At 50.5% G+C, this 26,602-nt stretch overlaps 2 protein-coding genes across 2 annotated transcripts; one reads left to right on the top strand and one right to left on the bottom strand.

Annotated features, from left to right (window-relative positions):
- Window positions 1-1,777: 1,777 nt before the first annotated feature.
- Window positions 1,778-6,676, top strand: gabra5 (gamma-aminobutyric acid type A receptor subunit alpha5). Its single transcript, XM_056413962.1, has 9 exons — window positions 1,778-1,830; window positions 1,920-2,038; window positions 2,657-2,724; window positions 2,856-3,076; window positions 3,399-3,481; window positions 3,590-3,733; window positions 4,559-4,711; window positions 4,834-5,045; window positions 6,389-6,676. Exons 1-9 carry the CDS (start codon window positions 1,778-1,780, stop codon window positions 6,674-6,676), a joined length of 1,341 nt encoding a protein of 446 aa, XP_056269937.1.
- Window positions 6,677-9,325: 2,649 nt separating this feature from the next.
- oca2 (oculocutaneous albinism II) lies at window positions 9,326-25,895 on the bottom strand. Its single transcript, XM_056415382.1, has 24 exons — window positions 25,792-25,895; window positions 24,960-25,147; window positions 23,768-23,851; window positions 23,504-23,677; window positions 22,427-22,484; window positions 22,221-22,293; window positions 21,791-21,945; window positions 21,643-21,725; window positions 20,742-20,895; window positions 19,997-20,068; window positions 19,421-19,486; window positions 19,272-19,328; window positions 17,363-17,487; window positions 16,660-16,798; window positions 14,398-14,530; window positions 14,176-14,323; window positions 13,738-13,795; window positions 12,305-12,413; window positions 11,459-11,586; window positions 10,957-11,016; window positions 10,703-10,807; window positions 10,258-10,351; window positions 9,843-9,936; window positions 9,326-9,654 (listed from the first exon to the last, which is right to left on the bottom strand). Exons 1-24 carry the CDS (start codon window positions 25,825-25,827, stop codon window positions 9,567-9,569), a joined length of 2,481 nt encoding a protein of 826 aa, XP_056271357.1. The 5' UTR covers window positions 25,828-25,895; the 3' UTR covers window positions 9,326-9,566.
- Window positions 25,896-26,602: the final 707 nt, after the last annotated feature.

Here is a 26,602-nt window from a genome sequence, read left to right as displayed (position 1 = left end):
TTCCCAAACATCTCCCTCAGCCCGGGGCTAGGGGGACTCACCGGCCCCCTGCTAAGAACGAGCCACCCAGAAAACTGCACACTGAACAAAGCAGACAAGAAGACTTTGTATTTTAACCTCGTGAAGAGCATCAACAGGTCCAGACTGTGCAACAGACCGCCCACTGTGTGGTCAGAGAGACTTGGGCATGGAGGCCCTGGCCCGCAGTGGGGGGTCCTATACAAGCCTCCCCTGAAGAAAAGGACCGCTGACCTCCAGTGGCGGATTTTACACGGTGCTGTCGCGTCCAACGCTTTTATTTCGGTAATCAATCCCGCTGTCCTGAGCCAGTGCCCCTTCTGTGACCTCCGGGAGACTATTTACCATGTTTTTAACGAGTGTAAGAGACTTTTGAGTTTCTTCACTCTTTTAACATTGGTTTTTAGTCTTTTTAATGTGGCTTTTACAGAGAAGGTTTTTATCATGGGAGCTGCCTACAAAAAAACGGAAAAAGAAAAGTGGCAGCTCCTTAATTTTTTATCAGGCGAAGCCAAAATGGCCATTTATTTAACAAGGAAGTCCCGGGTGGAAAACAAAGAGGGGCAGGAGGCCGGGGCAGTGTGGCTCTGTAACATCAGAGCCAGACTCTGGCTGGAGTTCAGGTTTTATAAACACATTGGAGACCTGGATGCTTTTAAACAACGCTGGTGTTTTAAAGGTATTGTTTGTTCTGTGGTGGAGGAGGAGCTGGTGTTTGCACCACTTTTAATAGGTAAAACATGTGTTTCTGTTTTTTTAATGTGTTTTGTTTTGTTTGTTTGCTTTTATTTTAAACAACCCGATTTTTTAAAACACTTCATTTTTAAAGAAACGTAATGGTTAAAAAAATGTAAATAGTGTTTTTCAAAAATCAAAAAAAAATCAAAATCTCTGTCTCTCTCTCCCTCTCTATATATATATATTTATCTTTCTCCCTCTATCTATATATATCTCTATCTATTTCTCTCTCTATCTAGCTCTCTTTCTCTCTATCTATCTCTCTACCTTCCTGTCTCCTTTCATTGTTCCTTGCCTTCGACACACTATTGGATTGTCTTGCAGAACTCGCCTCAGAGGGAGTGGAGGAGGAGTGGAGGAGGGGAGAGGAGGGGAACTAGAGGATGGTCAGTCAGCACAAGTGTTGTGAGAAGTGTTCGTTCCTTTCATCGCTCTGGGGCTAAATAAACCTCGCTGACTGTGGAATTAGTCCACATCTTCATCATCTTCATCTCTCCCTCCTCCCTCTCTCTCTCTCTCTCTCTGGATGGAGCGGTCGCTCCGGAGGGTTGCTGCCAAACTCTAAGCGGCTCTATCTGGACTGAGATCTCTGCGGCGTCGGAGAAGTTTGATGCGCATCGTGCTGCGAGGTAAGCCGAGCGCCGGGAGTCAGAACCGAGGTAGTGAGAGAGAGGAGGAGGAGGAGGTAGAGCAGGAGGTGGAGGAGGAGGTGGAGGAGGAGGTGGAGGAGGAGCAGGAGGTAGAGCAGGAGGAGGAGGAGGAGGAGGAGGAGCAGGAGGAGGAGGAGGAGGAGGAGCAGGAGGAGGAGGAGACCTGCACCGCGATACTGGAGGAGAGGAGTGTGAAGGTCTGTCCACTCGTTGGTGGAGACAACTCCGTCAGCTCCGTGAGGGTCTGGGTGGTGCAGTGTGCTGATGGTGGTCTGTAGGGCCCCCCCCCCCCCCTATACTACACAGTGGCGTGGCCCGGAGGCTGAGCAGCTGGAGTTGTGTGTGTTTCAGGGATTCTCCTCCACTCCGCCATGAGGCGTCTGTGGCTCTGTGTCGGCCTCCTGAGCGCCACCTGCAGCCTGAGGTGAGTCCTGGTCCCTCAGACCCTCAGACCCTGAGACCCGCAGACCCTCAGACCCTCAGACCCCTCTAACGGTCCTCTCCTCTCGGCAGCGCCTCTCTGGCCGGATCTCCCAAAGAGGCGGAGCTCAACGACAACATCACCATCTTCACCCGCATCCTGGACGGCCTGCTGGACGGCTACGACAACCGGCTGCGGCCCGGACTGGGAGGTAGGCTGGACCCAGACCCCCAGACCACCCCAGACCCCCAGACCTCTCCTCCTTAGCACCGCCCCCCAGATGGAGGGCGGGAACCCAACATGTCACTCCACCATGTCTTTGGGGGCGTCGCTCTTTCCTCATCGCACCAGGACACCCGACTCCTTCAGGCGCTCCGGACGCAGAGAGAAGTGTTTGGATGAGTCGCTCGTTGTCGCCCTGTCGGTTAGCAGCGTCGCCGCGCAGCGTCTCTTCGTAGCGTCGCCTCGTAGCGTCTCTTCGTAGCGTCGCCTCGTAGCGTCTCTTCGTAGCGTCTCTTCGTAGCGTCTCTTCATAGCGTCGCCTCGTAGCGTCTCGTCGTAGCGTCTCTTCGTAGTGTCGCCTCGTAGCGTCGTTTCCTAGCGTGACTTTGTAGCATCGTTGCGTTGTAGCGTTGCTCCGTCGCGTTTTAGCGTCGCCTCGTGGCGTTGTTTCGTAGTGTTGATTTGTAACATTGTGTTGCACCACTAATTTGCAGTGTCGCTCCGTAGCGTAGCGTCGTAGCATCGTAGCGTCAGTCAGTCACAGCCTTCGAACCTCAACGCTAACTCACCCTGAACGTATTCCATAACGACGTTTCTCTCGTTTCAGAGAAGGTGACGGAGATCAAAACCAACATCTTCGTCACCAGCTTCGGGCCGGTGTCCGACACGGAGATGGTGAGAAGCTGCTGATCCTCCTTATTAATGGGTTATTAGCGTGTTATTAACGTGTCATTAACGTGTTTTTAACGTGTTTTAACGTGTTATTCACGTGTTTTTAACGTGTATTAACGTGTTTCCTCCTGCAGGAATACACCATCGACGTGTTCTTCCGCCAGAGCTGGAAGGACGAGCGCCTGTGCTTCAAGGGCCCGATGGAGATGCTGGCCCTCAACAACCTGCTGGCCAGCAACATCTGGACCCCCGACACCTTCTTCCTCAACGGGAAGAAGTCCATCGCCCACAACATGACCACGCCCAACAAGCTGCTGCGGCTGAAGGACGACGGCACGCTGCTCTACACCATGAGGTGAGGACCTGGACTGAGAAACACATGAGACCCACATCCAGGGTCCTCCTCCTCCTCCTCCTTCTCTATAGTCCAGTAGTGGGTATATTATGGTCTGTCCTGTGAGGTGGTGAGTGTGTGTGTGGCCAGCGGAGGGCAGCATCACGCGCCCCCTGGTGGATCAATGGCGTTACTACAAGTATTGATACTCTATCGATACTATGGGTATTCTTGGTGGTTGTAACATCTTCATCATGCTACTCATTATATGATGATGGTGATGATCATGATGGTGATGATGGTGATAATGATGATGATGGTGATGATGTCTCATGTCCTCCAGACTCACCATCTCAGCTGAGTGCCCCATGCAGCTGGAGGACTTCCCCATGGACGCCCACGCTTGTCCCCTGAAGTTTGGGAGCTGTGAGTCTCTAACGAGGAGGGGCCCTTCTGCTCCCATAGATATATATATATATACATATCTATAAATATATATATTTGTATGTATATATTTATATTGGTGTTTGCTAGACGCGTACCCGGTCTCCGAGGTGGTCTACTCGTGGACTCAGGAGGCAGCTAAGTCGGTGGTGGTGGCCGAGGACGGGTCCAGACTGAACCAGTACCACCTGATCGGCCAGACGGCCGGCACGGAGGACATCTACACCAGCAGAGGTACCACGGGCTCATAAACAACCTCCTCCTGGGGATAAGCCCCTCCTCCTGCTCCTCCTGCTCCTCCTGCTAGTGAGCCCAAAGCGTCTCCGACCAATCGGGGAAGCCTGAAGATCGAGTGTCTGCTGCTGGGTTCAGTATGAACAGCATCACATATACGCATGCCAGGTCATATAGTCACTGGGTCCGGGTCCGGGTCTGGGTCTGGGTCCGGGTCTGGGTCTGGGTTTTACCGCTCAGCGATTGGCTGCTGTCCGTTATGTAAAGTGTGACGATAGACGTGCTGCGTTCAGGTGTCGCCGTACTTCACAGGTTCACCGCATGCCGCTGCACCGCCCCCCCACACGCCCACTACCCAGCATGCACTGCTCAGACGCACAGAGTCACGGCCCTGATCAGCGTTAGCTACAAACCTCCTTAACGAGCACTCAGAGGCATCTGACCTCTGACCTCTGAGCTCACAGTAAGCCCAAGAGGATGAACATGTAGACACGGGAATGTGCTGAGACACACACACACACACACAGACACACACAGACACACAGACAGACAGACAGACACACACACACTCACAGACACACACACACAGACACACACAGACAGACAGACAGACAGACAGACACACACACACACACACACACACACACACACACAGACGAGGAGTCACCGGAGATCTTCATTCCGAGAGAGAGAGACAGAGCGAGAGAGAGACAGAGAGACAGACAGAGAGACAGACAGACAGAGAGAGACAGAGAGAGAGAGACAGAGAGACAGAGAGAGAGACAGAGACAGAGAGAGGGTCCCAGCTCCGCCCTCTGCCCCCAGGTCAGTACACGGTGATGATGGCTCACTTCTACCTGAAGAGGAAGATCGGGTTCTTCGTCATCCAGACCTACATGCCGTGCTTCATGACCGTCGTGCTGTCGCAGGTCTCCTTCTGGCTCAACCGGGAGTCGGTACCGGCCAGGACCGTCTTTGGTGAGTCCCTAGAGCCGCATCCCCTCTCCTGACCACCAGGGGGAGACTCCTCTGGTTGTATAGAAGCTTCATGTGTTACAGGTCCTCCGGTTGTATAGAAGCCCCTGTGTTTCTGCCCCCAGGTGTGACCACGGTGCTCACCATGACGACCCTCAGCATCAGTGCCAGGAACTCTCTCCCCAAGGTGGCGTACGCCACGGCGATGGACTGGTTCATCGCCGTGTGCTACGCCTTCGTGTTCTCCGCCCTCATCGAGTTCGCCACCGTCAACTACTTCACCAAGAGGAGCTACGCCTGGGACGGCAAGAAGGCCCTGGAGGCCCAGCAGCCCAGGGTGGGTCCAGCTGGTGACGTCGTCCTTCTCAGACTCTTCTGGTTCTGGTCGTTGGAAGAAATTAAATTCAAATTAATGTTTTATGTAAATAATTATTTCACAACAAAATGAAACAAAACAACGTCAGACGTTCATGTGGAAAATCACTTTGAGTCACTCTTCAAGGCAGTGTGTGTGTGTGCTCTACTGATGTGTGTGTGTGTGCTCTACTGATGTGTGTGTGTGTGTGCTCTACTGATGTGTGTGTGTGCTCTACTGATGTGTGTGTGTGTGTGCTCTACTGATGTGTGTGTGTGTGTGTGCTCTACTGATGTGTGTGTGTGTGTGTGCTCTACTGATGTGTGTGTGTGTGTGCTCTACTGATGTGTGTGTGTGTGCTCTACTGATGTGTGTGTGTGTGTGTGCTCTACTGATGTGTGTGTGTGTGTGTGCTCTACTGATGTGTGTGTGTGTGTGCTCTACTGATGTGTGTGTGTGTGCTCTACTGATGTGTGTGTGTGTGTGCTCTACTGATGTGTGTGTGTGTGTGCTCTACTGATGTGTGTGTGTGCTCTACTGATGTGTGTGTGTGCTCTACTGATGTGTGTGTGTGTGCTCTACTGATGTGTGTGTGTGTGTGTGCTCTACTGATGTGTGTGTGTGTGTGTGCTCTACTGATGTGTGTGTGTGCTCTACTGATGTGTGTGTGTGTGTGCTCTACTGATGTGTGTGTGTGTGCTCTACTGATGTGTGTGTGTGTGCTCTACTGATGTGTGTGTGTGCTCTACTGATGTGTGTGTGTGTGCTCTACTGATGTGTGTGTGTGTGCTCTACTGATGTGTGTGTGTGTGTGCTCTACTGATGTGTGTGTGTGTGCTCTACTGATGTGTGTGTGTGTGCTCTACTGATGTGTGTGTGTGTGTGCTCTACTGATGTGTGTGTGTGTGCTCTACTGATGTGTGTGTGTGCTCTACTGATGTGTGTGTGTGCTCTACTGATGTGTGTGTGCTCTACTGATGTGTGTGTGCTCTACTGATGTGTGTGTGTGTGCTCTACTGATGTGTGTGTGCTCTACTGATGTGTGTGTGTGTGTGCTCTACTGATGTGTGTGTGCTCTACTGATGTGTGTGTGTGCTCTACTGATGTGTGTGTGCTCTACTGATGTGTGTGTGTGTGCTCTACTGGTGTGTGTGTGCTCTACTGATGTGTGTGTGTGTGTGTGTGCTCTACTGATGTGTGTGTGCTCTACTGATGTGTGTGTGTGTGTGTGCTCTACTGATGTGTGTGTGTGCTCTACTGATGTGTGTGTGTGTGTGTGCTCTACTGATGTGTGTGTGCTCTACTGATGTGTCTCCTCTCCACAGAAGAAGGACCCTAACCCTCCGGTTCTGTCCAAGAAGCCCAACAACTCGTGCTCGGCGTTGACCTCCAGCGACCTCCTGAAGGCCGTGTCCACCGTCTCCAGCAGCACGGCCGTCCTGCTGCGGCCCCCAGGGGCCCCCAAGGGCCCGGACCCCAAGAAGACCTACAACAGCGTCAGCAGGATCGACAAGATGTCCCGCATCGTGTTCCCGGTGCTGTTCGGGACCTTCAACCTGGTCTACTGGGCCACGTACCTCAACCGGGAGCCGGTGATCCAAGGAGCCGACTAAGCTCCGCCTCCTCCGGACCGCCGCTTCAGGGCCTCAGAACCGGAACGCAGCTCCACGCCGGATCTCCACACCGGGCACTAAATGCGGTTCGGATGACAATCGGATAGAACTCGACCTCTTGACCTCTCGTCAATGCCCCCAACGCGCCTTGAGGACCTCCATCGACCCGCGTTGACCCCACGACCTCCAGCCACGTCCTCCAGCCACGTACCGTCTCCATGTGGGAGGAGTCTGAAGGAACCACCGTTAGCAAGAAAGCTGGTCGAGATGTATTTTGTGGACGTTGGCGAGACCGAGCGCCACTTCCTGTGAAGAAGAGCGAACACTTCACCACACGCCTGAGCCATCGATGAAGACGAGGAGGACATTCCTCCAGGAGGAGGAGGCGCTGGGTTGCTCTCTGAAGACTCCCTTAGTGCCCGGTGTCCAGAGGTCGATACAACGCCCTGGAGGTCACAGCGTAACATTGCATGTCAGCTTCCTGTTGCCTTGACGACCAGTTAAAGACTGTCATATTTTAACTCTGATATCTTACAGCTTTTTGCATGTCGTTCACGTGTCGTCCCGGAGCCTCCAGCAGATGGCGCTACGCCCGCCCCATGCTATGCAAGCTACCCTATTGGCCACGCCCCCTTGGTGCAGGCGGGGCCGCGGGGTCGAGGCCGGCCTTCGCTTCCTGAAAGCAGCGAGCAGAACGTGTTGCCTTCAGGGGGAACCGCCCATTTAAATGCACTAAACCTCCTGTAGGAACTATAACTCACCGTCATGGACTACAATTCACCGTCATCCTCATAGGACATCATGTTGTGTTTGCAGTTTTTCTAGTGAATGATGAAGAAGAGACAATGAGATATGTGTGTCCTGTATATATATATATGTATTTCTATATATGTATGTGCTCATGCCCAGTGTGGTCAGCTTGTTGCTTTCAGGACGTTCAGATGAGATGTTCTTCTTCTATCTTTGATCTTCTCTCATATTCACGATGTTATTTAATTTTCACCAATTTGTTCTTTCAAACCGTGGTTTGATGTCAAGTATTGAAACAAAGTTTAATTTAATGAGTCTTATCTTAAAACACACATACACACACACTGTATTTCAGATGCAGGCCGCTCTTTAAATGCAAATATCTGAAGCAATAAATAAATAAAGCTTATACAATGACTTTCCTTTCATCTTTTTATCCAGTTTTGATTATTTTTCTTTGGCTCTGATTCTCTTAGGCTCCGCCCCCTTCCCTAGCAGCAAGGCGCTCTCTGAATATGATTCGTCTCCCTGAAGCTCCGCCCACATGGTGACTCATGAGGGAATAGTCAAAGAACAGTCAGTAGAAGCAGAAACATCTGGACCTTTATTGTCCTCGTGGTGTACACAGTACAACAGATAATACACAATGTACACTATATGAAATACAATACATGATGTCATCATGATGTCATCACTCACTAAACTCCATCAGGTCACAATATCAACCGACCTGTAGAAATAAAATCCCTTTCACTCTAAGTCCTGTTCCTTTAAAATATCAGGTGAGAGAAACGAGACCAGAAGAGGGACCAGTAGAGGGACCAGTAGAGGACCAATAGAGGGACTAGTAGAGGGACCAGTAGAGGGACCAGAAGAGGACCAATAGAGGGACCAGTAGAGGGACCAGAAGAGGATCAATAGAGGGACCAGAAGAGGACCAATAGAGGGACCAGAAGAGGACCAATAGAGGGACCAGAAGAGGGACCAGAAGAGGACCAATAGAGGGACCAGTAGAGGACCAATAGAGGGACAAGAAGAGGGACCAGAAGAGGACCAATAGAGGGACCAGTAGAGGCCCAATAGAGGGACAAGAAGAGGGACCAGAAGAGGACCAATAGAGGGACCAGAAGAGGACCAATAGAGGGACCAGTAGAGGGACCAGAAGAGGGACCAGAAGAGGACCAATAGAGGGACCAGTAGAGGGACCAGAAGAGGACCAATAGAGGGACCAGTAGAGGGACCAGAAGAGGACCAATAGAGGGACCAGAAGAGGACCAATAGAGGGACCAGAAGAGGACCAGTAGAGGGACCAGAAGAGGACCAATAGAGGGACCAGAAGAGGACCAATAGAGGGACCAGTAGAGGGACCAGAAGAGGACCAATAGAGGGACCAGAAGAGGACCAATAGAGGGACCAGTAGAGGGACCAGAAGAGGACCAATAGAGGGACCAGAAGAGGACCAATAGAGGGACCAGAAGAGGACCAATAGAGGGACAAGTAGAGGGACCAGAAGAGGACCAATAGAGGGACCAGAAGAGGACCAATAGAGGGACCAGTAGAGGGACCAGTAGAGGACCAATAGAGGGACCAGTAGAGGGACCAGTAGAGGACCAATAGAGGGACCAGAAGAGGGACCAGAAGAGGACCAATAGAGGGACCAGTAGAGGGACCAGAAGAGGACCAATAGAGGGACCAGTAGAGGGACCAGAAGAGGACCAGTAGAGGACCAAATAGAGGGACCAGTAGAGGGACCAGAAGAGGACCAATAGAGGAACCAGTAGAGGAACCAGTAGAGGAACCAGTAGAGGAACCTGAAGAGGAACCAGTAGAGGAACCAGTAGAGGAACCAGTAGAGGAACCAGTAGAGGAACCAGTAGAGGAACCAGTAGAGGAACCAGTAGAGGAACCAGTAGCACCGTGGACCACCTTACAGACCAGGACCTCTTCCTCCAGGGGGCGGGGCTTTCCTCGGGTCGACTCCTATGACTTCAGATTTTTGGATATTGAATTCAAAAGTTCTGGTCAGAGCTCCTGAGGTCCTGGTCCTGGTCCTGGTCCTGGTCCTGGTTCTGGTCCTGGCTGCTCAGCTGTGGCTCCTTCAGTGGACCCGGGGCCGGACGGCGAGCCGAAGCTCTCCGGGTCACATGTTCCATCCCAGGCCGACGTGAGTGGCCAGCAGGTAGCACATGCCGATCATACAGGTCATGATCATCATGGGGAACCCTAACCTGAGGACAAGGGGGGCAGCAGAGTCCTGAACCACATGTCACATGGTCACGTGACCACATGGACACATGGTCACATGACCACATGGACACATGACCACATGGACACATGACTACATGGTCACATGACCACATGGACACATGGTCACATGGCTGCATATCGTTGGTGCATGAAGGGAGGCGGAGCTTACTTGAAGAACTCGATGAAGGAGAAGCCGTAGCCGTGCTGCTCGGCGATTCCGGCACACACAACGTTGGCCGACGCTCCGATCAACGTGCCGTTTCCTAAACAGGCGGGAAAACGACAAGCGGGAAAACGACAGGCGGGAAAATGACAGGTGGGAAAACGACAGGCGGGAAAATGACAGGTGGGAAAACAACAAGCGGGAAAATTAAAGGCGGGAAAACGACAGGTGGGAAAACGACAGGCGGGAAAAGGAAAGGCGGGAAAATGACAGGTGGGAAAATGACAGGTGGGAAAACGACAGGCGGGAAAAGGAAAGGCAGGAAAACAAGAGTCAAACCACTGGGCTGAGGTCCGGTTGGTTCCACGCTCATGGTTCTGTTCGGGGTTCTCCACACACAACACGGCCTTGAGGTTCTCACCCCCGAGGCAGGCGCCCATCGCCAAGGAGAAGATCAGAGGCTTGATGGGGAGGTTCACATCCTCGTCCTGACTCAGGTTGATGAGCACCGGAATCTGGAAGAGAAGTTAGACACACTCAGAAAGTCAGGCTTCGTGTCAGGCTTAGTGTTAAAGTCAGGCTTAGTGTTAAAGTCTGGCTTAGTGTTAAAGTCAGGCTTAGTGTTAAAGTCAGGCTTAGTATTAAAGTCAGGCTTATTGTTAAAGTCTGGCTTAGTGTTAAAGTCAGGCTTATTGTTAAAGTCTGGCTTAGTGTTAAAGTCTGGCTTAGTGTTAAAGTCAGGCTTATTGTTAAAGTCAGGCTTATTGTTAAAGTCTGGCTTAGTGTTAAAGTCAGGCTTAGTGTTAAAGTCAGGCTTATTGTTAAAGTCAGGCTTATTGTTAAAGTCAGGCTTGTTAAAGTCTCACCATGGCGGCGGTGAAGGGAATGTTGTCGATGAGAGACGAAGCGAGAGCCGAGATCCACATCACCAGGATGATGGCGACCGCCAAGCGCTGGTCCTCTGGCACCGACTTGGAGGAGACAAGGAGGCAAGGAGGAGAGGAGACAAGGAGGCAAGGAGGAGAAGAGACAAGGAGGAGAGGAGGAAGGACTCATCACTGTTATTATAACACCATTTGTGGATTCCAATTATTGTTGAAGAAAAACTGAAAAAACTGACTTTGATGAGCAGCGCAGTCTGTTCCCCGATGTAGTCGATGAGCTGCAGCTGAGCCAGAGCCTGGGGGAGGAGGAGAGGAGGAGAAGGAGGAGGGGAGAGGAGGAGGTGAGGAGGAGGAGGAGGAGGAGGAGGAGGAGGAGAGGAGAGGAGGAGGAGAGGAGGAGGAGGAGGAGGGGAGGAGGAGAGGAGGAGGAGGAGAGGAGAGGAGGAGTAGGAGGAGGAGCAGGAGGAGGAGGAGGAGGAGGAGGAGAGGAGGAGAGGAGGAGAGGAGGAGGAGGAGGAGAGGAGGAGAGGTAGAGGAGGAGGAGAGGAGGTGATGAGGAGGAGGAGGAGGAGGAGGTGAGGAGGAGGAGGAGGTGAGGAGGAGCAGGAGAGGAGGTGAGGAGGAGAGGAGAGGAGGAGAGGAGAGGAGGTGAGGAGGAGAGGAGGAGGAGGTGAGGAGGAGAGGAGAGGAGGAGGTGAGGAGAGGAGGAGGAGAACAAGAAGAAGAAGAGTTCAGTACCTCCATCAAGACGAAGAGTCCGGCGAAGAAGAGCAGCGTGGCCCACTCCACCCGGTGCAGGATGATCTCAAAGTCCTGAATGTCGGCCAGAACCAGGAGCCACAGGGAGCCCAGGATGGCGATCCAACCTGAGAGACCAGAACCACATGAGGCCAGAGGTTGAGGACTGGACCAGAACCACATGACAACGTGACAACGTAACACGCGATGACGTAGCGGAGGTAGCGCGATGGCGTAGCGTGATGCCGTAGCGAGATGACGTAGCGCGATGACGTAGCGCGATGACGTAGCGCGATGACGTAGCGCAATGGCATAGCGTGATGACGTAGCGCGATGACGTAGCGCAATGACGTAGCGGAGGTAGCGCGATGACGTAGCGGAGGTAGCGTGATGACGTAGCGCGATGACGTAGCGCGATGGCGTAGCGTGATGACGTAGCGCAATGGCATAGCGTGATGACGTAGCGCAATGGCATAGCGTGATGACGTAGCGCGATGACGTAGCGCAATGACGTAGCGGAGGTAGCGCGATGATGTAGCGGAGGTAGCGTGATGACGTAGCGCGATGACGTAGCGCGATGGCGTAGCGTGATGACGTAGCTTGATGACGTAGCGCGATGACGTAGCGGAGGTAGCGTGATGACGTAGCGCGATGACGTAGCGGAGGTAGCGTGATGACGTAGCGCGATGGCGTAGCGTGATGACGTAGCTTGATGACGTAGCGCGATGACGTAGCGGAGGTAGCGTGATGACGTAGCGCGATGACGTAGCGCGATGACGTAGCGTGATGACGTCGTAAACACTTGAACCCGATTGGACGGTGGTGCCGTGAGGAGGAGGAGCTTACCGAGCTCCAGGTGGATGCTGGGAATGAAGGAGTTGAGGAAGAACATGAAGATCACCACCGACAGCACGGACACGCACTTCACCAGCAGCACCGTGTCGGTGATCCGGTGCTGAGGAGAGACAGGAAGCTGTTAGTGAAGCGTCATAAGGACATGACGCTTCATAAGGACATGACGCTTCATAAGGACATGACGCTTCATAAGGACATGAAGCGTCATAAGGACATGACGCTTTATAAGGACATGAAGCGTCATAAGGACATGACGCTTCATAAGGACATGACGCTTCATAAGGACATGAAGCGTCATAAGGACATGACGCTTCATAAGGACATGAAGCTTCATAAGGACATGACGCTTCATAAGGACATGACGCTTCATAAGGACATGACGCTTCATAAGGACATGAAGCGTCATAAGGACATGACGCTTCATAAGGACATGACGCTTCATAAGGACATGAAGCGTCATAAGGACATGACGCTTCATAAGGACATGAAGCTTCATAAGGACATGACGCTTCATAAGGACATGAAGCGTCATAAGGACATGAAGCTTCATAAGGACATGACGCTTCATAAGGACATGACGCTTCATAAGAACATGAAGCATCATAAGGACATGACGCTTCATAAGGACATGAAGCTTCATAAGGACATGACGCTTCATAAGGACATGAAGCGTCATAAGGACATGAAGCAGCATAAGGACATGACGCTTCATAAGGACATGACGCTTCATGAGGACTTGAAGCCTCATAAGGACATGAAGCAGCATAAGGACATGACGCTTCATAAGGACATGAAGCTTCATAAGGACTTGAAGCGTCATAAGGACATGAAGCAGCATAAGGACATGAAGCTTCATAAGGACATGACACTTCATAAGGACATGACGCTTCATAAGGACTTGAAGCATAATAAGGACATGAAGCAGCATAAGGACATGACACTTCATAAGGACATGAAGCTTCATAAGGACTTGAAGCCTCATAAGGACATGAAGCTTCATAAGGACATGCCGCTTCATAAGGACATGACGCTTCATAAGGACATGAAGCTTCAGATGGACGTGAAGCTTCATAAGGACATGAAGCGTCATTAGGACATGAAGCGTCATAAGGACATGAAGCGTCATTAGGACATGAAGCTTCAGATGGACATGAAGTGTCATAAGGACATGAAGCTTCATAAGGACATGAAGCTTCATATGGAAATGAAGCGTCATAAGGACATGAAGCTTCATAAGAACATGACGCTTCATATGGACATAACACAGTGTCCTTATGAAGCTTCATAAGGACATGAAGCATCATAAGGTCATGAAGCTTCATAAGGATATGAAGCATCATAAGGACATGAAGCTTCATAAGGACATGACACGTAGTGTCCTTATGAAGTTTCATCGGGACATAACGCTTCATAAGGAATCTCACCTTCTTCTGCAGCTCCTGGATGTTCTTCTCCCAGTTCTTGTCCTCTTCAGAGATCTGACTGTGGGAGGAAGCAACATTAACTGATGGACTCTGATCTGCAGTGATATCATCATCTGTCTATGATGTCATCATCTGTCTATGTCATCATCTGTCTATGATGTCATCATCTGTCTATGTCATCATCTGTCTATGATGTCATCATCTGTCTATGTCATCATCTGTCTATGATGTCATCATCTGTCTATGTCATCATCTGTCTATGGACACATCATCAGCTGGTTCAGGTGTTGCGTTTGGGGCTTCAGTTTTTCCCAGCGCTATAATTGTCTGGAAAACATCTCAAAACTATTTAAACTTCTTCAACGATACCCTGGCTCATCTTCTAGAGGTCACGACCTCATGTGATCTTCATCATGGAGCTGACTAGAGGTCACTGACCTGTGGAAGGTCTTCATCATGGAGCGCAGCCGGACCTCCAGGTCCAGGACCTTCTGCATCAGGAGACACTTCACGGCCGTCTCCTCTCGGCTGGCCGGGTTGATGCGCTGAGCGGTCTGCCGCCAGACCAGGACCTCGTGTTGGAGGTCTGAGGGGGGTTATACAGGGGTCTACAGGGGGGGGGGGTATACAGGGGTCTACAGGGGGGGGTGAACTCCTCACCGACGATCTCGATGGACTCCTTGTTGTAGAGCTTCTTGTTCCAGAGGAGCAGCCGGAGGAAAGGAAACGAGGAGATGAGGACCAGGAAGATCCCCAGAGACATGAAGCCTGTGAAGCTGGCGAAGTCGATACCCTGAGGAGACAAGGAGGCAGGTTAGGAGACAAGGACCAGGGGTTAGGAGACAAGGACCAGGGGTTAGGAGACAAGGACCATGGGTTAGGAGACAAGGACCAGGGGTTAGGAGACAAGGAGACAGGTTAGGAGACAAGGACCAGGGGTTAGGAGACAAGGAGACAGGTTAGGAGACAAGGACCAGGGGTTAGGAGACAAGGAGACAGGTTAGGAGACAAGGACCAGGGGTTCGGAGACAAGTTAGGAGACAAGGACCATGGGTTAGGAGACAAGGACCAGGGGTTAGGAGACAAGGAGACAGGTTAGGAGACAAGGACCAGGGGTTAGGAGACAAGGACCAGGGGTTAGGAGACAAGTTAGGAGACAAGGACCAGGGGTTAGGAGACAAGTTAGGAGACAAGGACCAGGGGTTAGGAGACAAGGACCAGGGGTTAGGAGACAAGGACCAGGGGTTAGGAGACAAGGAGACAGGTTAGGAGACAAGGACCATGGGTTAGGAGACAAGGACCAGGGGTTAGGAGACAATGAGACAGGTTAGGAGACAAGGACCAGGGGTTAGGAGACAGGTTAGGAGACAAGGACCAGGGGTTCGGAGACAAGGAGACAGGTTAGGAGACAAGGACCAGGGGTTAGGAGACAAGGAGACAGGTTAGGAGACAAGGACCAGGGATTAGGAGACAAGGACCAGGGGTTAGGAGACAAGGAGACAGGTTAGGAGACAAGGACCATGGGTTAGGAGACAAGGACCAGGGGTTAGGAGACAAGGAGACAGGTTAGGAGACAAGGACCAGGGGTTAGGAGACAAGGACCAGGGGTTAGGAGACAAGGAGACAGGTTAGGAGACAAGGACCAGGGGTTCGGAGACAAGGACCAGGGGTTAGGAGACAGGTTAGGAGACAAGGACCAGGGGTTAGGAGACAAGGAGACAGGTTAGGAGACAAGGACCAGGGGTTAGGAGACAAGGAGGCAGGTTAGGAGACAAGGACCAGGGGTTAGGAGACAAGGAGACAGGTTAGGAGACAAGGACCAGGGGTTAGGAGACAAGGACCAGGGGTTAGGAGACAAGGAGACAGGTTAGGAGACAAGGACCAGGGGTTAGGAGACAAGGAGGCAGGTTAGGAGACAAGGACCAGGGGTTAGGAGACAAGGAGACAAGGACCAGGGGTTAGGAGACAAGGACCAGGGGTTAGGAGACAAGGAGACAGGTTAGGAGACAAGGACCAGGGGTTAGGAGACAAGGAGACAGGTTAGGAGACAAGGACCAGGGGTTAGGAGACAGGTTAGGAGACAAGGACCAGGGGTTAGGAGACAAGGAGACAGGTTAGGAGACAAGGACCAGGGGTTAGGAGACAAGGAGGCAGGTTAGGAGACAAGGACCAGGGGTTAGGAGACAAGGAGACAGGTTAGGAGACAAGGACCAGGGGTTAGGAGACAAGGACCAGGGGTTAGGAGACAAGGAGACAGGTTAGGAGACAAGGACCAGGGGTTAGGAGACAAGGAGGCAGGTTAGGAGACAAGGACCAGGGGTTAGGAGACAAGGAGACAAGGACCAGGGGTTAGGAGACAAGGACCAGGGGTTAGGAGACAAGGAGACAGGTTAGGAGACAAGGACCAGGGGTTAGGAGACAAGGAGACAGGTTAGGAGACAAGGACCAGGGGTTAGGAGACAAGGAGACAGGTTAGGAGACAAGGACCAGGGGTTAGGAGACAAGGAGACAGGTTAGGAGACAAGGACCAGGGGTTAGGAGACAAGGAGACAGGTTAGGAGACAAGGACCAGGGGTTAGGCGACAAGGACCAGGAGTTAGGAGACAGGTTAGGAGACAAGGACCAGGGGTTAGGAGACAAGGACCAGGGGTTAGGAGACAAGGAGACAGGTTAGGAGACAAGGACCAGGGGTTAGGAGACAAGGACAAGGGGTTAGGAGACAAGGAGGCAGGTTAGGAGACAAGGACCATGGGTTAGGAGACAAGGACCAGGGGTTAGGAGACAAGGAGACAGGTTAGGAGACAAGGACCAGGGGTTAGGAGACAATGAGACAGGTTAGGAGACAAGGACCAGGGGTTAGGAGACAAGGAGACAGGCTAGGAGACAAGGACCAGGGGTCCCACTGGGACAGGAAGTGCCCACCTCTCTGCGCAGCGCCTGGTTGGACACGATGATGACGTTGGGCGGGTCCCCCACGGCGGTGGCCGCGCCCCCGATGTTGGTGAAGATCACCTCCGCTATCAGGACGTGTCGGGGGTCAAGGTTCAGGACCTCGCACAGCCTGGGGCAGGAAAGACCCGGTGAGGTGCATGCTGGGTATTGGAGGATCAGTGGGGAGCAGGAGCTCATTAGATGATGAGGAGGAGGAGAGACGAGGAGGAGGAGGAGAGATGAGGAGTGAAGAGGAGGAGGAGGAGAGATGAGGAGGAGAGATGAGGAGGAGGAGGAGAGATGAGGAGGAGGAGGAGGAGAGATGATGAGGAGTGAAGAGGAGGAGGAGGAGAGACGAGGAGGAGTGAAGAGGAGGAGGAGAGATGATGAGGAGTGAAGAGGAGGAGGAGGAGAGATGAGGAGTGAAGAGGAGGAGGAGAGACGAGGAGGAGTGAAGAGGAGGAGGAGAGATGATGAGGAGTGAAGAGGAGGAGGAGAGATGAGGAGTGAAGAGGAGGAGGAGAGATGATGAGGAGTGAAGAGGAGGAGTGAAGAGGAGGAGGAGAGATGATGAGGAGTGAAGAGGAGGAGGAGAGACGAGGAGGAGTGAAGAGGAGGAGGAGAGATGATGAGGAGTGAAGAGGAGGAGGAGGAGAGATGAGGAGTGAAGAGGAGGAGCGTCTCCGAGGCCCACCTGATGGTCACGGGCGTGAAGAGCATCATCGTGGTCACGTTGTCCAGGAACGCCGACAGGATGGCGGCGATGAGACAGAGGATGATGATCATAGGCCACACCCTCCCTCTGGACAGCTGGTAGGCCTTCAGGGAGAGGGCCGTCAAGACCCCCATGGGGGAGCTGCAGGGCCTCAAGACCCTCATAGAGGAGCTGCAGGGCCTCAAGACCCCCATAGAGGAGCTGCAGGGCCTCAAGACCCCCATAGAGGAGCTGCAGGGCCTCAAGACCCTCATAGAGGAGCTGCAGGGCCTCAAGACCCCCATAGAGGAGCTGCAGGGCCTCAAGACCCTCATAGAGGAGCTGCAGGGCCTCAAGACCACCATAGAGGAGCTGCAGGGCCTCAAGACCCCCATAGAGGAGCTGCAGGGCCTCAAGACCCCCATAGAGGAGCTGCAGGGCCTCAAGACCCTCATAGAGGAGCTGCAGGGCCTCAAGACCCCCATAGAGGAGCTGCAGGGCCTCAAGACCCCCATAGAGGAGCTGCAGGGCCTCAAGACCCTCATAGAGGAGCTGCAGGGCCTCAAGACCCCCATAGAGGAGCTGCAGGGCCTCAAGACCCTCATAGAGGAGCTGCAGGGCCTCAAGACCCCCATAGAGGAGCTGCAGGGCCTCAAGACCCCCATAGAGGAGCTGCAGGGCCTCAAGACCCCCATAGAGGAGCTGCAGGGCCTCAAGACCCCCATAGAGGAGCTGCAGGGCCTCAAGACCCCCATAGAGGAGCTGCAGGGCCTCAAGACCCCCATAGAGGAGCTGCAGGGCCTCAAGACCCCCATAGAGGAGCTGCAGGGCCTCAAGACCCTCATAGAGGAGCTGCAGGGCCTCAAGACCCCCATAGAGGAGCTGCAGGGCCTCAAGACCCCCATAGAGGAGCTGCAGGGCCTCAAGACCCTCATAGAGGAGCTGCAGGGCCTCAAGACCCCCATAGAGGAGCTGCAGGGCCTCAAGACCCTCATAGAGGAGCTGCAGGGCCTCAAGACCCCCATAGAGGAGCTGCAGGGCCTCAAGACCCTCATAGAGGAGCTGCAGGGCCTCAAGACCCCCATAGAGGAGCTGCAGGGCCTCAAGACCTCATAGAGGAGCTGCAGGGCCTCAAGACCCCCATAGAGGAGCTGCAGGGCCTCAAGACCCCCATAGAGGAGCTGCAGGGCCTCAAGACCCCCATAGAGGAGCTGCAGGGCCTCAAGACCCTCATAGAGGAGCTGCAGGGCCTCAAGACCCCCATAGAGGAGCTGCAGGGCCTCAAGACCCCCATAGAGGAGCTGCAGGGCCTCAAGACCCTCATAGAGGAGCTGCAGGGCCTCAAGACCCCCATAGAGGAGCTGCAGGGCCTCAAGAGCCCCATAGAGGAGCTGCAGGGCCTCAAGACCCCATAGAGGAGCTGCAGGGCCTCAAGACCCCCATAGAGGAGCTGCAGGGCCTCAAGACCCTCATAGAGGAGCTGCAGGGCCTCAAGACCCCCATAGAGGAGCTGCAGGGCCTCAAGACCCTCATAGAGGAGCTGCAGGGCCTCAAGACCCCCATAGAGGAGCTGCAGGGCCTCAAGACCCTCATAGAGGAGCTGCAGGGCCTCAAGACCCCCATAGAGGAGCTGCAGGGCCTCAAGACCCCCATAGAGGAGCTGCAGGGCCTCAAGACCCTCATAGAGGAGCTGCAGGGCCTCAAGACCCCCATAGAGGAGCTGCAGCCTCTTGGCCCTGGTCTGTGGACTAAGACCACGAGTCTAGACCCCGTCATGCTCACACATCACAACTGGTGCTGGAAGGCCTCTTGGTCAGATCCTGTCAACAGGAAGTGTGACCTCTCCTCCTAGAGGTCAACAGGAAGTGTGACCTCTCCTCCTGGAGGTCAACAGGAAGTGTGACCTCACCTTCACAGCGCAGTAGTCGAAGAAGCCGGTCTCTGAGAAGATGGCCACCAGCACCATCTGGAACCACATGACATCATCACAAGCTTCATAAAGATACACATGAATATCAAGTAATAATAAAGATAAACATTAATAATCATAATTCTCACCATGCCGAAGAGCAGCGCCAGCGTCTCGTAGTCGATCCACTCGACAACCGTCACCAGACTGGGTCTCTAGTGAGGAGCATCAATATATACATATATATTCAGAAATATGGATACATATATATACACATATATATATATATACACATATAAATATATATACACATATATATGTGTATATATATTTCTAAATATATATATATATTAATATTCATTCATATATTTATTTCTAAATATATACATGTATATATACATATATATATAAATAAATATAATTATAAATGTATATATATATATTTATAAATATCTAGATAAATATATGTATATTTTCATAAATATATATATATATTTACAAATAAGTAAATAAATATATATATTTATAAATACATATATAAATATGTGTATATATATATTTACAAATAAATATGTATATATATATATATATACAAATAAATAAATAAATAAATATATATTTATATACCCGAATGCAGCTTAACTTCATCCTAAGCTGTTCTTCATGTTCTTTATGATTTCTAACTCATATTTATGTTTCTTTATGAATCTTGGAGTCAGACTCACGTCTCCGATGACGGCCAGCGCGGCGAGCGCAGCCAGAGAACCCAACATGGCCGCCAGCGTCCGATGCACGACCTGCAGAGGAAACGCCACATGGACACGCCTGATGCTCACATGCTGACGCCTCGGGAGCCACAACATGTGAACAGCTGGGCCTTCAAAGAGACACAGAGAAGCTGCAAAGAGACACAGAGAAGCTGCAAAGAGACACAGAGAAGATGCAAAGAGACACAGAGAAGCTGCAAAGAGACAAAGAGACACAGAGAAGCTGCAAAGAGACACAGAGAAGATGAAAAGAGACACAGAGAAGCTACAAAGAGACACAGAGAAGCTGCAAAGAGACACAGAGAAGATGAAAAGACACAGAGAAGCTGCAAAGACACAGAGAAGCTGCAAAGAGACACAGAGAAGCTGCAAAGAGACATAGAGAAGATGAAAAGACACAGAGAAGCTGCAAAGACACAGAGAAGATGCAAAGAGACACAGAGAAGCTGCAAAGAGACATAGAGACACAGAGAAGCTGCAAAGAGACAAAGAGACACAGAGAAGCTGCAAAGAGACACAGAGAAGATGAAAAGAGACACAGAGAAGCTACAAAGAGACACAGAGAAGCTGCAAAGAGACACAGAGAAGCTGCAAAGAGACAGAGAAGATGAAAAGAGACACAGAGAAGATGAAAAGACACAGAGAAGCTGCAAAGACACAGAGAAGCTGCAAAGAGACACAGAGAAGCTGCAAAGACTCAGACCTCAAAGATGATGAGCACGTAGACGCCCGTCAGGATGACCGCGGCGATGACCACCTGCGTCTCCACGGTGACGTAGAGCGCCTGGTGGGTCATGGACATGGGGACCACCTCGTCCTGCTGGAGGAAGGCCTGCACCGAGATGCTGATGGGGTCGCTATGGAGACGCAACGACAGTCCTGACATGTGTGTGGCGTTGGAGTAAACAACAACAACAACAACAACAGTGACGGCAGCCTGAAGGAAACTTTGGGGATAAATTAATTGAAATCAAGAAACGACAAAGAGACACTGAAGAATTACAAAGAGGCACTAATGAACTACAAAGAGGCACTGGTGAGCTACAAAGAGGCACTGGTGAGCCACAAAGAGGCACTAATGAACTACAAAGAGGCACTAATGAACTACAAAGAGGCACTGATGAGCTACAAAGAGGCGCTGGTGAGCTACAAAGAGGCACTGATGAGCTACAAAGAGGCACTGGTGAGCCACAAAGAGGCACTAATGAACTACAAAGAGGCACTAATGAACTACAAAGAGGCACTGGTGAGCCACAAAGAGGCACTAATGAACTACAAAGAGGCACTAATGAACTACAATGAGGCACTGGTGAGCTACAAAGAGGCGCTAGTGAGCCACAAAGAGGCACTGGTGAGCTACAAAGAGGCACTGGTGAGCCACAAAGAGGCACTGGTGAGCTACAAAGAGGCACTGGTGAGCTACAAAGAGGCACTGGTGAGCCACAAAGAGGCACTGGTGAGCTACAAAGAGGCACTGGTGAGCTACAAAGAGGCACTGGTGAGCCACAAAGAGGCACTGGTGAGCTACAAAGAGGCACTGGTGAGCCACAAAGAGGCACTAATGAACTACAAAGAGGCGCTGATGAGCTACAAAGAGGCGCTACCTGCTGATCATCGGGAAGGTGTGGCTCAGCAGCAGCTGGCCGCTGCGTTGCGGGTGCAGAGGGACGGTCCAGTTGTAGATCACCTGACCACACACACACACACATGAGCCACGGACGTGATGAAGACGATGATGAAGACGATCCTCACCTGCTCGGCCCTCCTCCTCCGCGCGCCCGCCGGCTCGGTCTGCTCCACCTGGACCAGGATGTAGTCCTGGCCCAGCTCCGGCTTCCCCCCGCTGAAGGCCCCGCCCACCTGCAGCTTCAGCAGCGCGTTGTCGCGGAAGTCCGTGAGGTTCACGGCTGCAGAGGTCAAGGAAACAGCTGGAGGGTTCTAAGGGTTCTGAAGGGTTCTGGAGGGTTTTCAAGGGTTCTACGGATTCTGGAGGGTTCTACGGGTTCTGGAGGGTTCTGAAGGTTTCTACGGGTTCTGAAGGGTTCTGGAGGGTTTTCAAGGGTTCTGAAGGGTTCTAGAGGGTTCTGGAGGGTTCTCAAGGGTTCTGGAGGGTTCTGGAGGGTTCCTCTGCATGAAGACCTCATCCAGTCCACTTCGTGATCTTATTGTTTAGAAAGGATACAGAAGCTGTCTGAGGAGGACACGGCCAGCATCCTCCAGGGGTCGTCTCGGTCCGGATACATGCTGAAGAAGAGCTGAAACACAGCAGCTTCACTCAGCTTCAGCCCTGAACATGTGTTGCTGTTCCTTTAAGAGGAGGAGCCTCGTGTCGACGTGCTCATCATTCAGTGTTTATGGTTTCATGAGTTATTGTTCTGTTGCTCTTACGCTGCAGAGCACGACGACGGCAAACATCACGGCAACTTTGGAGCCTCTGAAGCAACATCTGGGGAAAAATGAAAAGTTCAGTCGAATAATAACAGTTCATCACATAAACATCTGTATCACATACACATCTGTATATATGAAACATCTGCATCACATAAACATCTGTATCTCATAAACATCTGTATATATGAAACATCTGTATCACATACACATCTGTATCACATAAACATCTGTATATATGAAACATCTGTATCACATAAACATCTGTATCAGTGACACATCTGTATCACATAAACATCTGTATCACACAAACATCTGTATCAGTGACACATCTGTATCACATAAACATCTGTATCACATAAACATCTGTATCTCATAAACATCTGTATATATGAAACATCTGTATCACATAAACATCTGTATCAGTGACACATCTGTATCACATAAACATCTGTATCACATAAACATCTGTATATATGAAACATCTGTATCACATAAACATCTGTATCAGTGACACATCTGTATATATGAAACATCTGTATCACATAAACATCTGTATCAGTGACACATCTGTATCTCATAAACATCTGTATATATGAAACATCTGTATCACATACACATCTGTATCTCATAAACATCTGTATCAGTGACACATCTGTATCACATAAACATCTGTATCACAAACATCTGTATCACATAAACATCTGTATATATGAAACATCTGTATCACATAAACATCTGTATCAGTGACACATCTGGATCACATAAACATCTGTATCTCATAAACATCTGTATATATGAAACATCTGTATCACATAAACATCTGTATATATGACACATCTGTATCAGTGACACATCTGTATCTCATAAACATCTGTATCACATAAACATCTGTATATATGACACATCTGTATATATGACACATCTGTATCACATAAACATCTGTATCTCATAAACATCTGTATATATGACACATCTGTATCTCATAAACATCTGTATCACATAAACATCTGTATATATGACACATCTGTATCTCATAAACATCTGTATCACATAAACATCTGTATCTCCTCTCACTTGATGCTGCTGCTGAGCCTGGGCTTCAGGTCCAGGTCCAGCGGGTCGGTCTTGTCCGAGGACCCGGACCCCGTCATGGACAGGCTGGTGACCTCGCTGCCCAGCCGGCCCCTCTTCTCCAGGTCCAGCCCCCCCCCCACGAGGCCGGGGTCGTGTAAGGTCATGTAGGTCAGACTGGAGGACGGAGAACTCCAACTTCAGTGTTTTGAAGTCCTGTTTCATCATTATTAAACACGCGAAAGTTAAGCTAACGGAGGAGCCGACCTGTCGTCCTGAGAGAACCGGAGCAGAGGAGACCTCTCGGTTGAGGAGCTGCTCCTCCCCCGGAGGACCTTCACCACGCTGAAGCTGCAAAGATTCAAGAGTTTGGTGAACTTTGACCTCCAGCTGGGCGACAGTCAGAGGAGAGAAACACACACACACACACACACTCAAATGTTTTGCTTCTAAGTTCATCTGATTCAAAAATCTTCTTCTCATCTCATTATTATTATTAATCATATTATTATTATTAATAATATGATTAATATTATTGTTGTTGTTAATATTATTATTATTCTCATGATTATTTTCTCACATGTTTCTTTCACCTTTGGCCCAAATTCACAAAGCAAGAAATTCCTCAATTTAATCTCAATGTCAAAACCACGAGTTTGAGATTACAACCCCCCCCCCCCCCCCACCCCCCCCGAGTTACCGAGACACGGTAAATCTCTGAGTAAATGATCATCCGTCCACTGAGTCGTTACCCAGCATGCCGAGCATCGTGTTCCTCTACGGCAGGGGTGCTCACACTTTTTCAGCATGCGAGCTACTTATTATGTGACCAAGTCAAGGCGATCGACCGACGGGGGGGGGGGGGGGGGGTGCTAGTAAGATTGTGTTCACCTGCCGAGCGCGAGCCGAAAAGAGTTGTTGACGGGGGGGGGGCGGGTGCTAGTGACTTTTTCTTTGCTCCTTTCCGATGCGCGCAAACCGGTGTCGGAGCTCCGCGGCGCACGAGACGGCGGGCAGAGGACTGTCAACGCGACACGTAGAGACAGAAATGACATGCTGCTGCTGTAATGTGGCGCCATAGAGAAAGTGACGGGGGGGGCGGGCCCATTTTTTTTCATGTCATGCGATCTACCAATACTACGCCGCGATCGACTGGCAGGTCTCCGCGATCGACGTATTGAGCACCCCTGCTATACGGGATCACGAGAAAAACCAAAAGCCTCGTCCAGTTAAACTTTATTATCTCTCAATATTACTCTTATATTTATTCTCCTCCCTGATGTTTGATACTCGTTATTCTCATTCTATTTGAGTCTTTTCCAGTATTTGTTCTCGTATTGTCGTTCTATTCTTCGTTGTCGTGTTTCTATTCTTCATGTGTGGAACAACATTTGAATCTACGTCTCATTTCAACGTCTTCCAGCTGGTGGATATTGATCAGAGTGGGACCTCCTCCTACCCGTCCTCTCTGTGCAGCTGCTTGTGGGCGTCTCTCCTCTCAGAGATGCCCTCCAGGAGGCAGAGCTCCCCGAAGTCTCCGGCCACGACCTCCGGTGACCTCAGGCTGCCACGGCCCTGCAGGCCCTGAGCCGAGGCCTGAGCCATCTCCATCTCCAGGTTGTTCTTGTTCTCCAGAAACATGGCGGGCTGGGGGGGCGGGGTTAGTGTCAAATTCAACAGACAAGAACAGCGTCACGTCCTCCGTCAGCTGGTTGACTGCTGACGACGTCTTCCTGATGCCTCTGAGAGCCAACCAGAACATGGGTACTGGCCCTTTAAGGAAGCTCATAGAAACGCTTCAGAACATGGGTACTGGCCCTTTAAGGAAGCTCACAGAAACACTTCAGAACATGGGTACTGGCCCTTTAAGGAAGCTCATAGAAACACTTCAGAACATGGGTACTGGCCCTTTAAGGAAGCTCATAGAAACACTTCAGAACATGGGTACTGGCCCTTTAAGGAAGCTCATAGAAACACTTCAGAACATCGCTACTGGCCCTTTAAGGAAGCTCATAGAAACACTTCAGAACATGGGTACTGGCCCTTTAAGGAAGCTCATAGAAACACTTCAGAACATGGGTACTGGCCCTTTAAGGAAGCTCATAGAAACACTTCAGAACATGGGTACTGGCCCTTTAAGGAAGCTCATAGAAACACTTCAGAACATGGGTACTGGCCCTTTAAGACAAGAGGATACATGTACAAAGTGCATTGGGCTCTAGAGAACAGCTGACCTTTTTTTGCCGTAAAGCTTAACAACACGGAGACGGAATGAGAAGAAAGAGACTCACCTGATGAAGATGATGAAGATGTTCAATGATAAACATCCAACAGTTAAAATGTCCTGAGAGAGAAATGAAGACGAAGAAGACCGAGACGAGGAGGGAGGCCGAGGTGTTCCTTCTCGTCCTCGACACAAGGAGCTGAGGGGAGAGGAGGAGGAGTGGACCAGTTTGCCCTCCTCCTCCTCCTCCTCCTCCTCCTCCTCCTCCTCCTCCTCCTCCTCCTCCTCAGTAAAGAACTTTCTTGAAGTAAACTGAATTTAACTTTATTTTAATAAAATAAAGTGTTGAAAGGTCAGCGGGGTCAGAGGCTTTACACTTGGGGGGGGGGGGGGTCGACCGCACAGGAAGTGACATCATCACACCAGAGAACCAATCCAGACGCTCCGTCAGAGTAGAACCGACCTTAAAAACACAAACATGCTGATGAACTTGAGGACAATATTTTAGTTTTTTTATACATAAATATATATATATAATTAATAATTATATATATATATTTATATCTATAATTATATATATGTATAATCATATATATATAATTATAATCGTATTTATATAATTATATCCATGACATATGAGTTAAGAAATATATTTTATATCATACATATATAATATAATTCTATATATATGTTATAAATGCATGTTATATATAATATAATAAATAATATATTTAATATTTAATATATATATATAATATAAGTCTCAGAGGAAGCTTTGGTGAAGGAAGTAAATATTCAGTGGAACTTAAATCATCCTCAGTGTCTGTAAATAATATATTTTTTAAACTGATAAATCAAATGAACAATAGAATGTGTAA

This window comes from Pseudoliparis swirei, chromosome 5 (genome assembly GCF_029220125.1).
Source record: "Pseudoliparis swirei isolate HS2019 ecotype Mariana Trench chromosome 5, NWPU_hadal_v1, whole genome shotgun sequence".
Classification (NCBI taxonomy): Eukaryota; Metazoa; Chordata; class Actinopteri; order Perciformes; family Liparidae; genus Pseudoliparis; species Pseudoliparis swirei.
This window is presented reverse-complemented; position numbering and strand designations above follow the sequence as displayed.

Bases quoted from the DNA above. Each gene is read 5' to 3' on its own strand.
- oca2 (XM_056415382.1), bottom strand. From the start codon at position 25,827: ATGTTTATCATTGAACATCTTCATCATCTTCATCAG. The intron at 19,329-19,420 runs GTGAGAATTATG...ATGTGGTTCCAG, and splicing joins TGGCGCTGCTCTTCGGCATG to ATGGTGCTGGTGGCCATCTT. The intron at 11,587-12,304 runs GTAAGCTCCTCC...CTGGTCTCTCAG, and splicing joins CAGCATCCACCTGGAGCTCG to GTTGGATCGCCATCCTGGGC.
- gabra5 (XM_056413962.1), top strand. From the start codon at position 1,778: ATGAGGCGTCTGTGGCTCTGTGTCGGCCTCCTGAGCGCCACCTGCAGC. The intron at 2,039-2,656 runs GTAGGCTGGACC...CTCTCGTTTCAG, and splicing joins GCTGCGGCCCGGACTGGGAG to AGAAGGTGACGGAGATCAAA. The intron at 3,482-3,589 runs GTGAGTCTCTAA...GGTGTTTGCTAG, and splicing joins TCCCCTGAAGTTTGGGAGCT to ACGCGTACCCGGTCTCCGAG.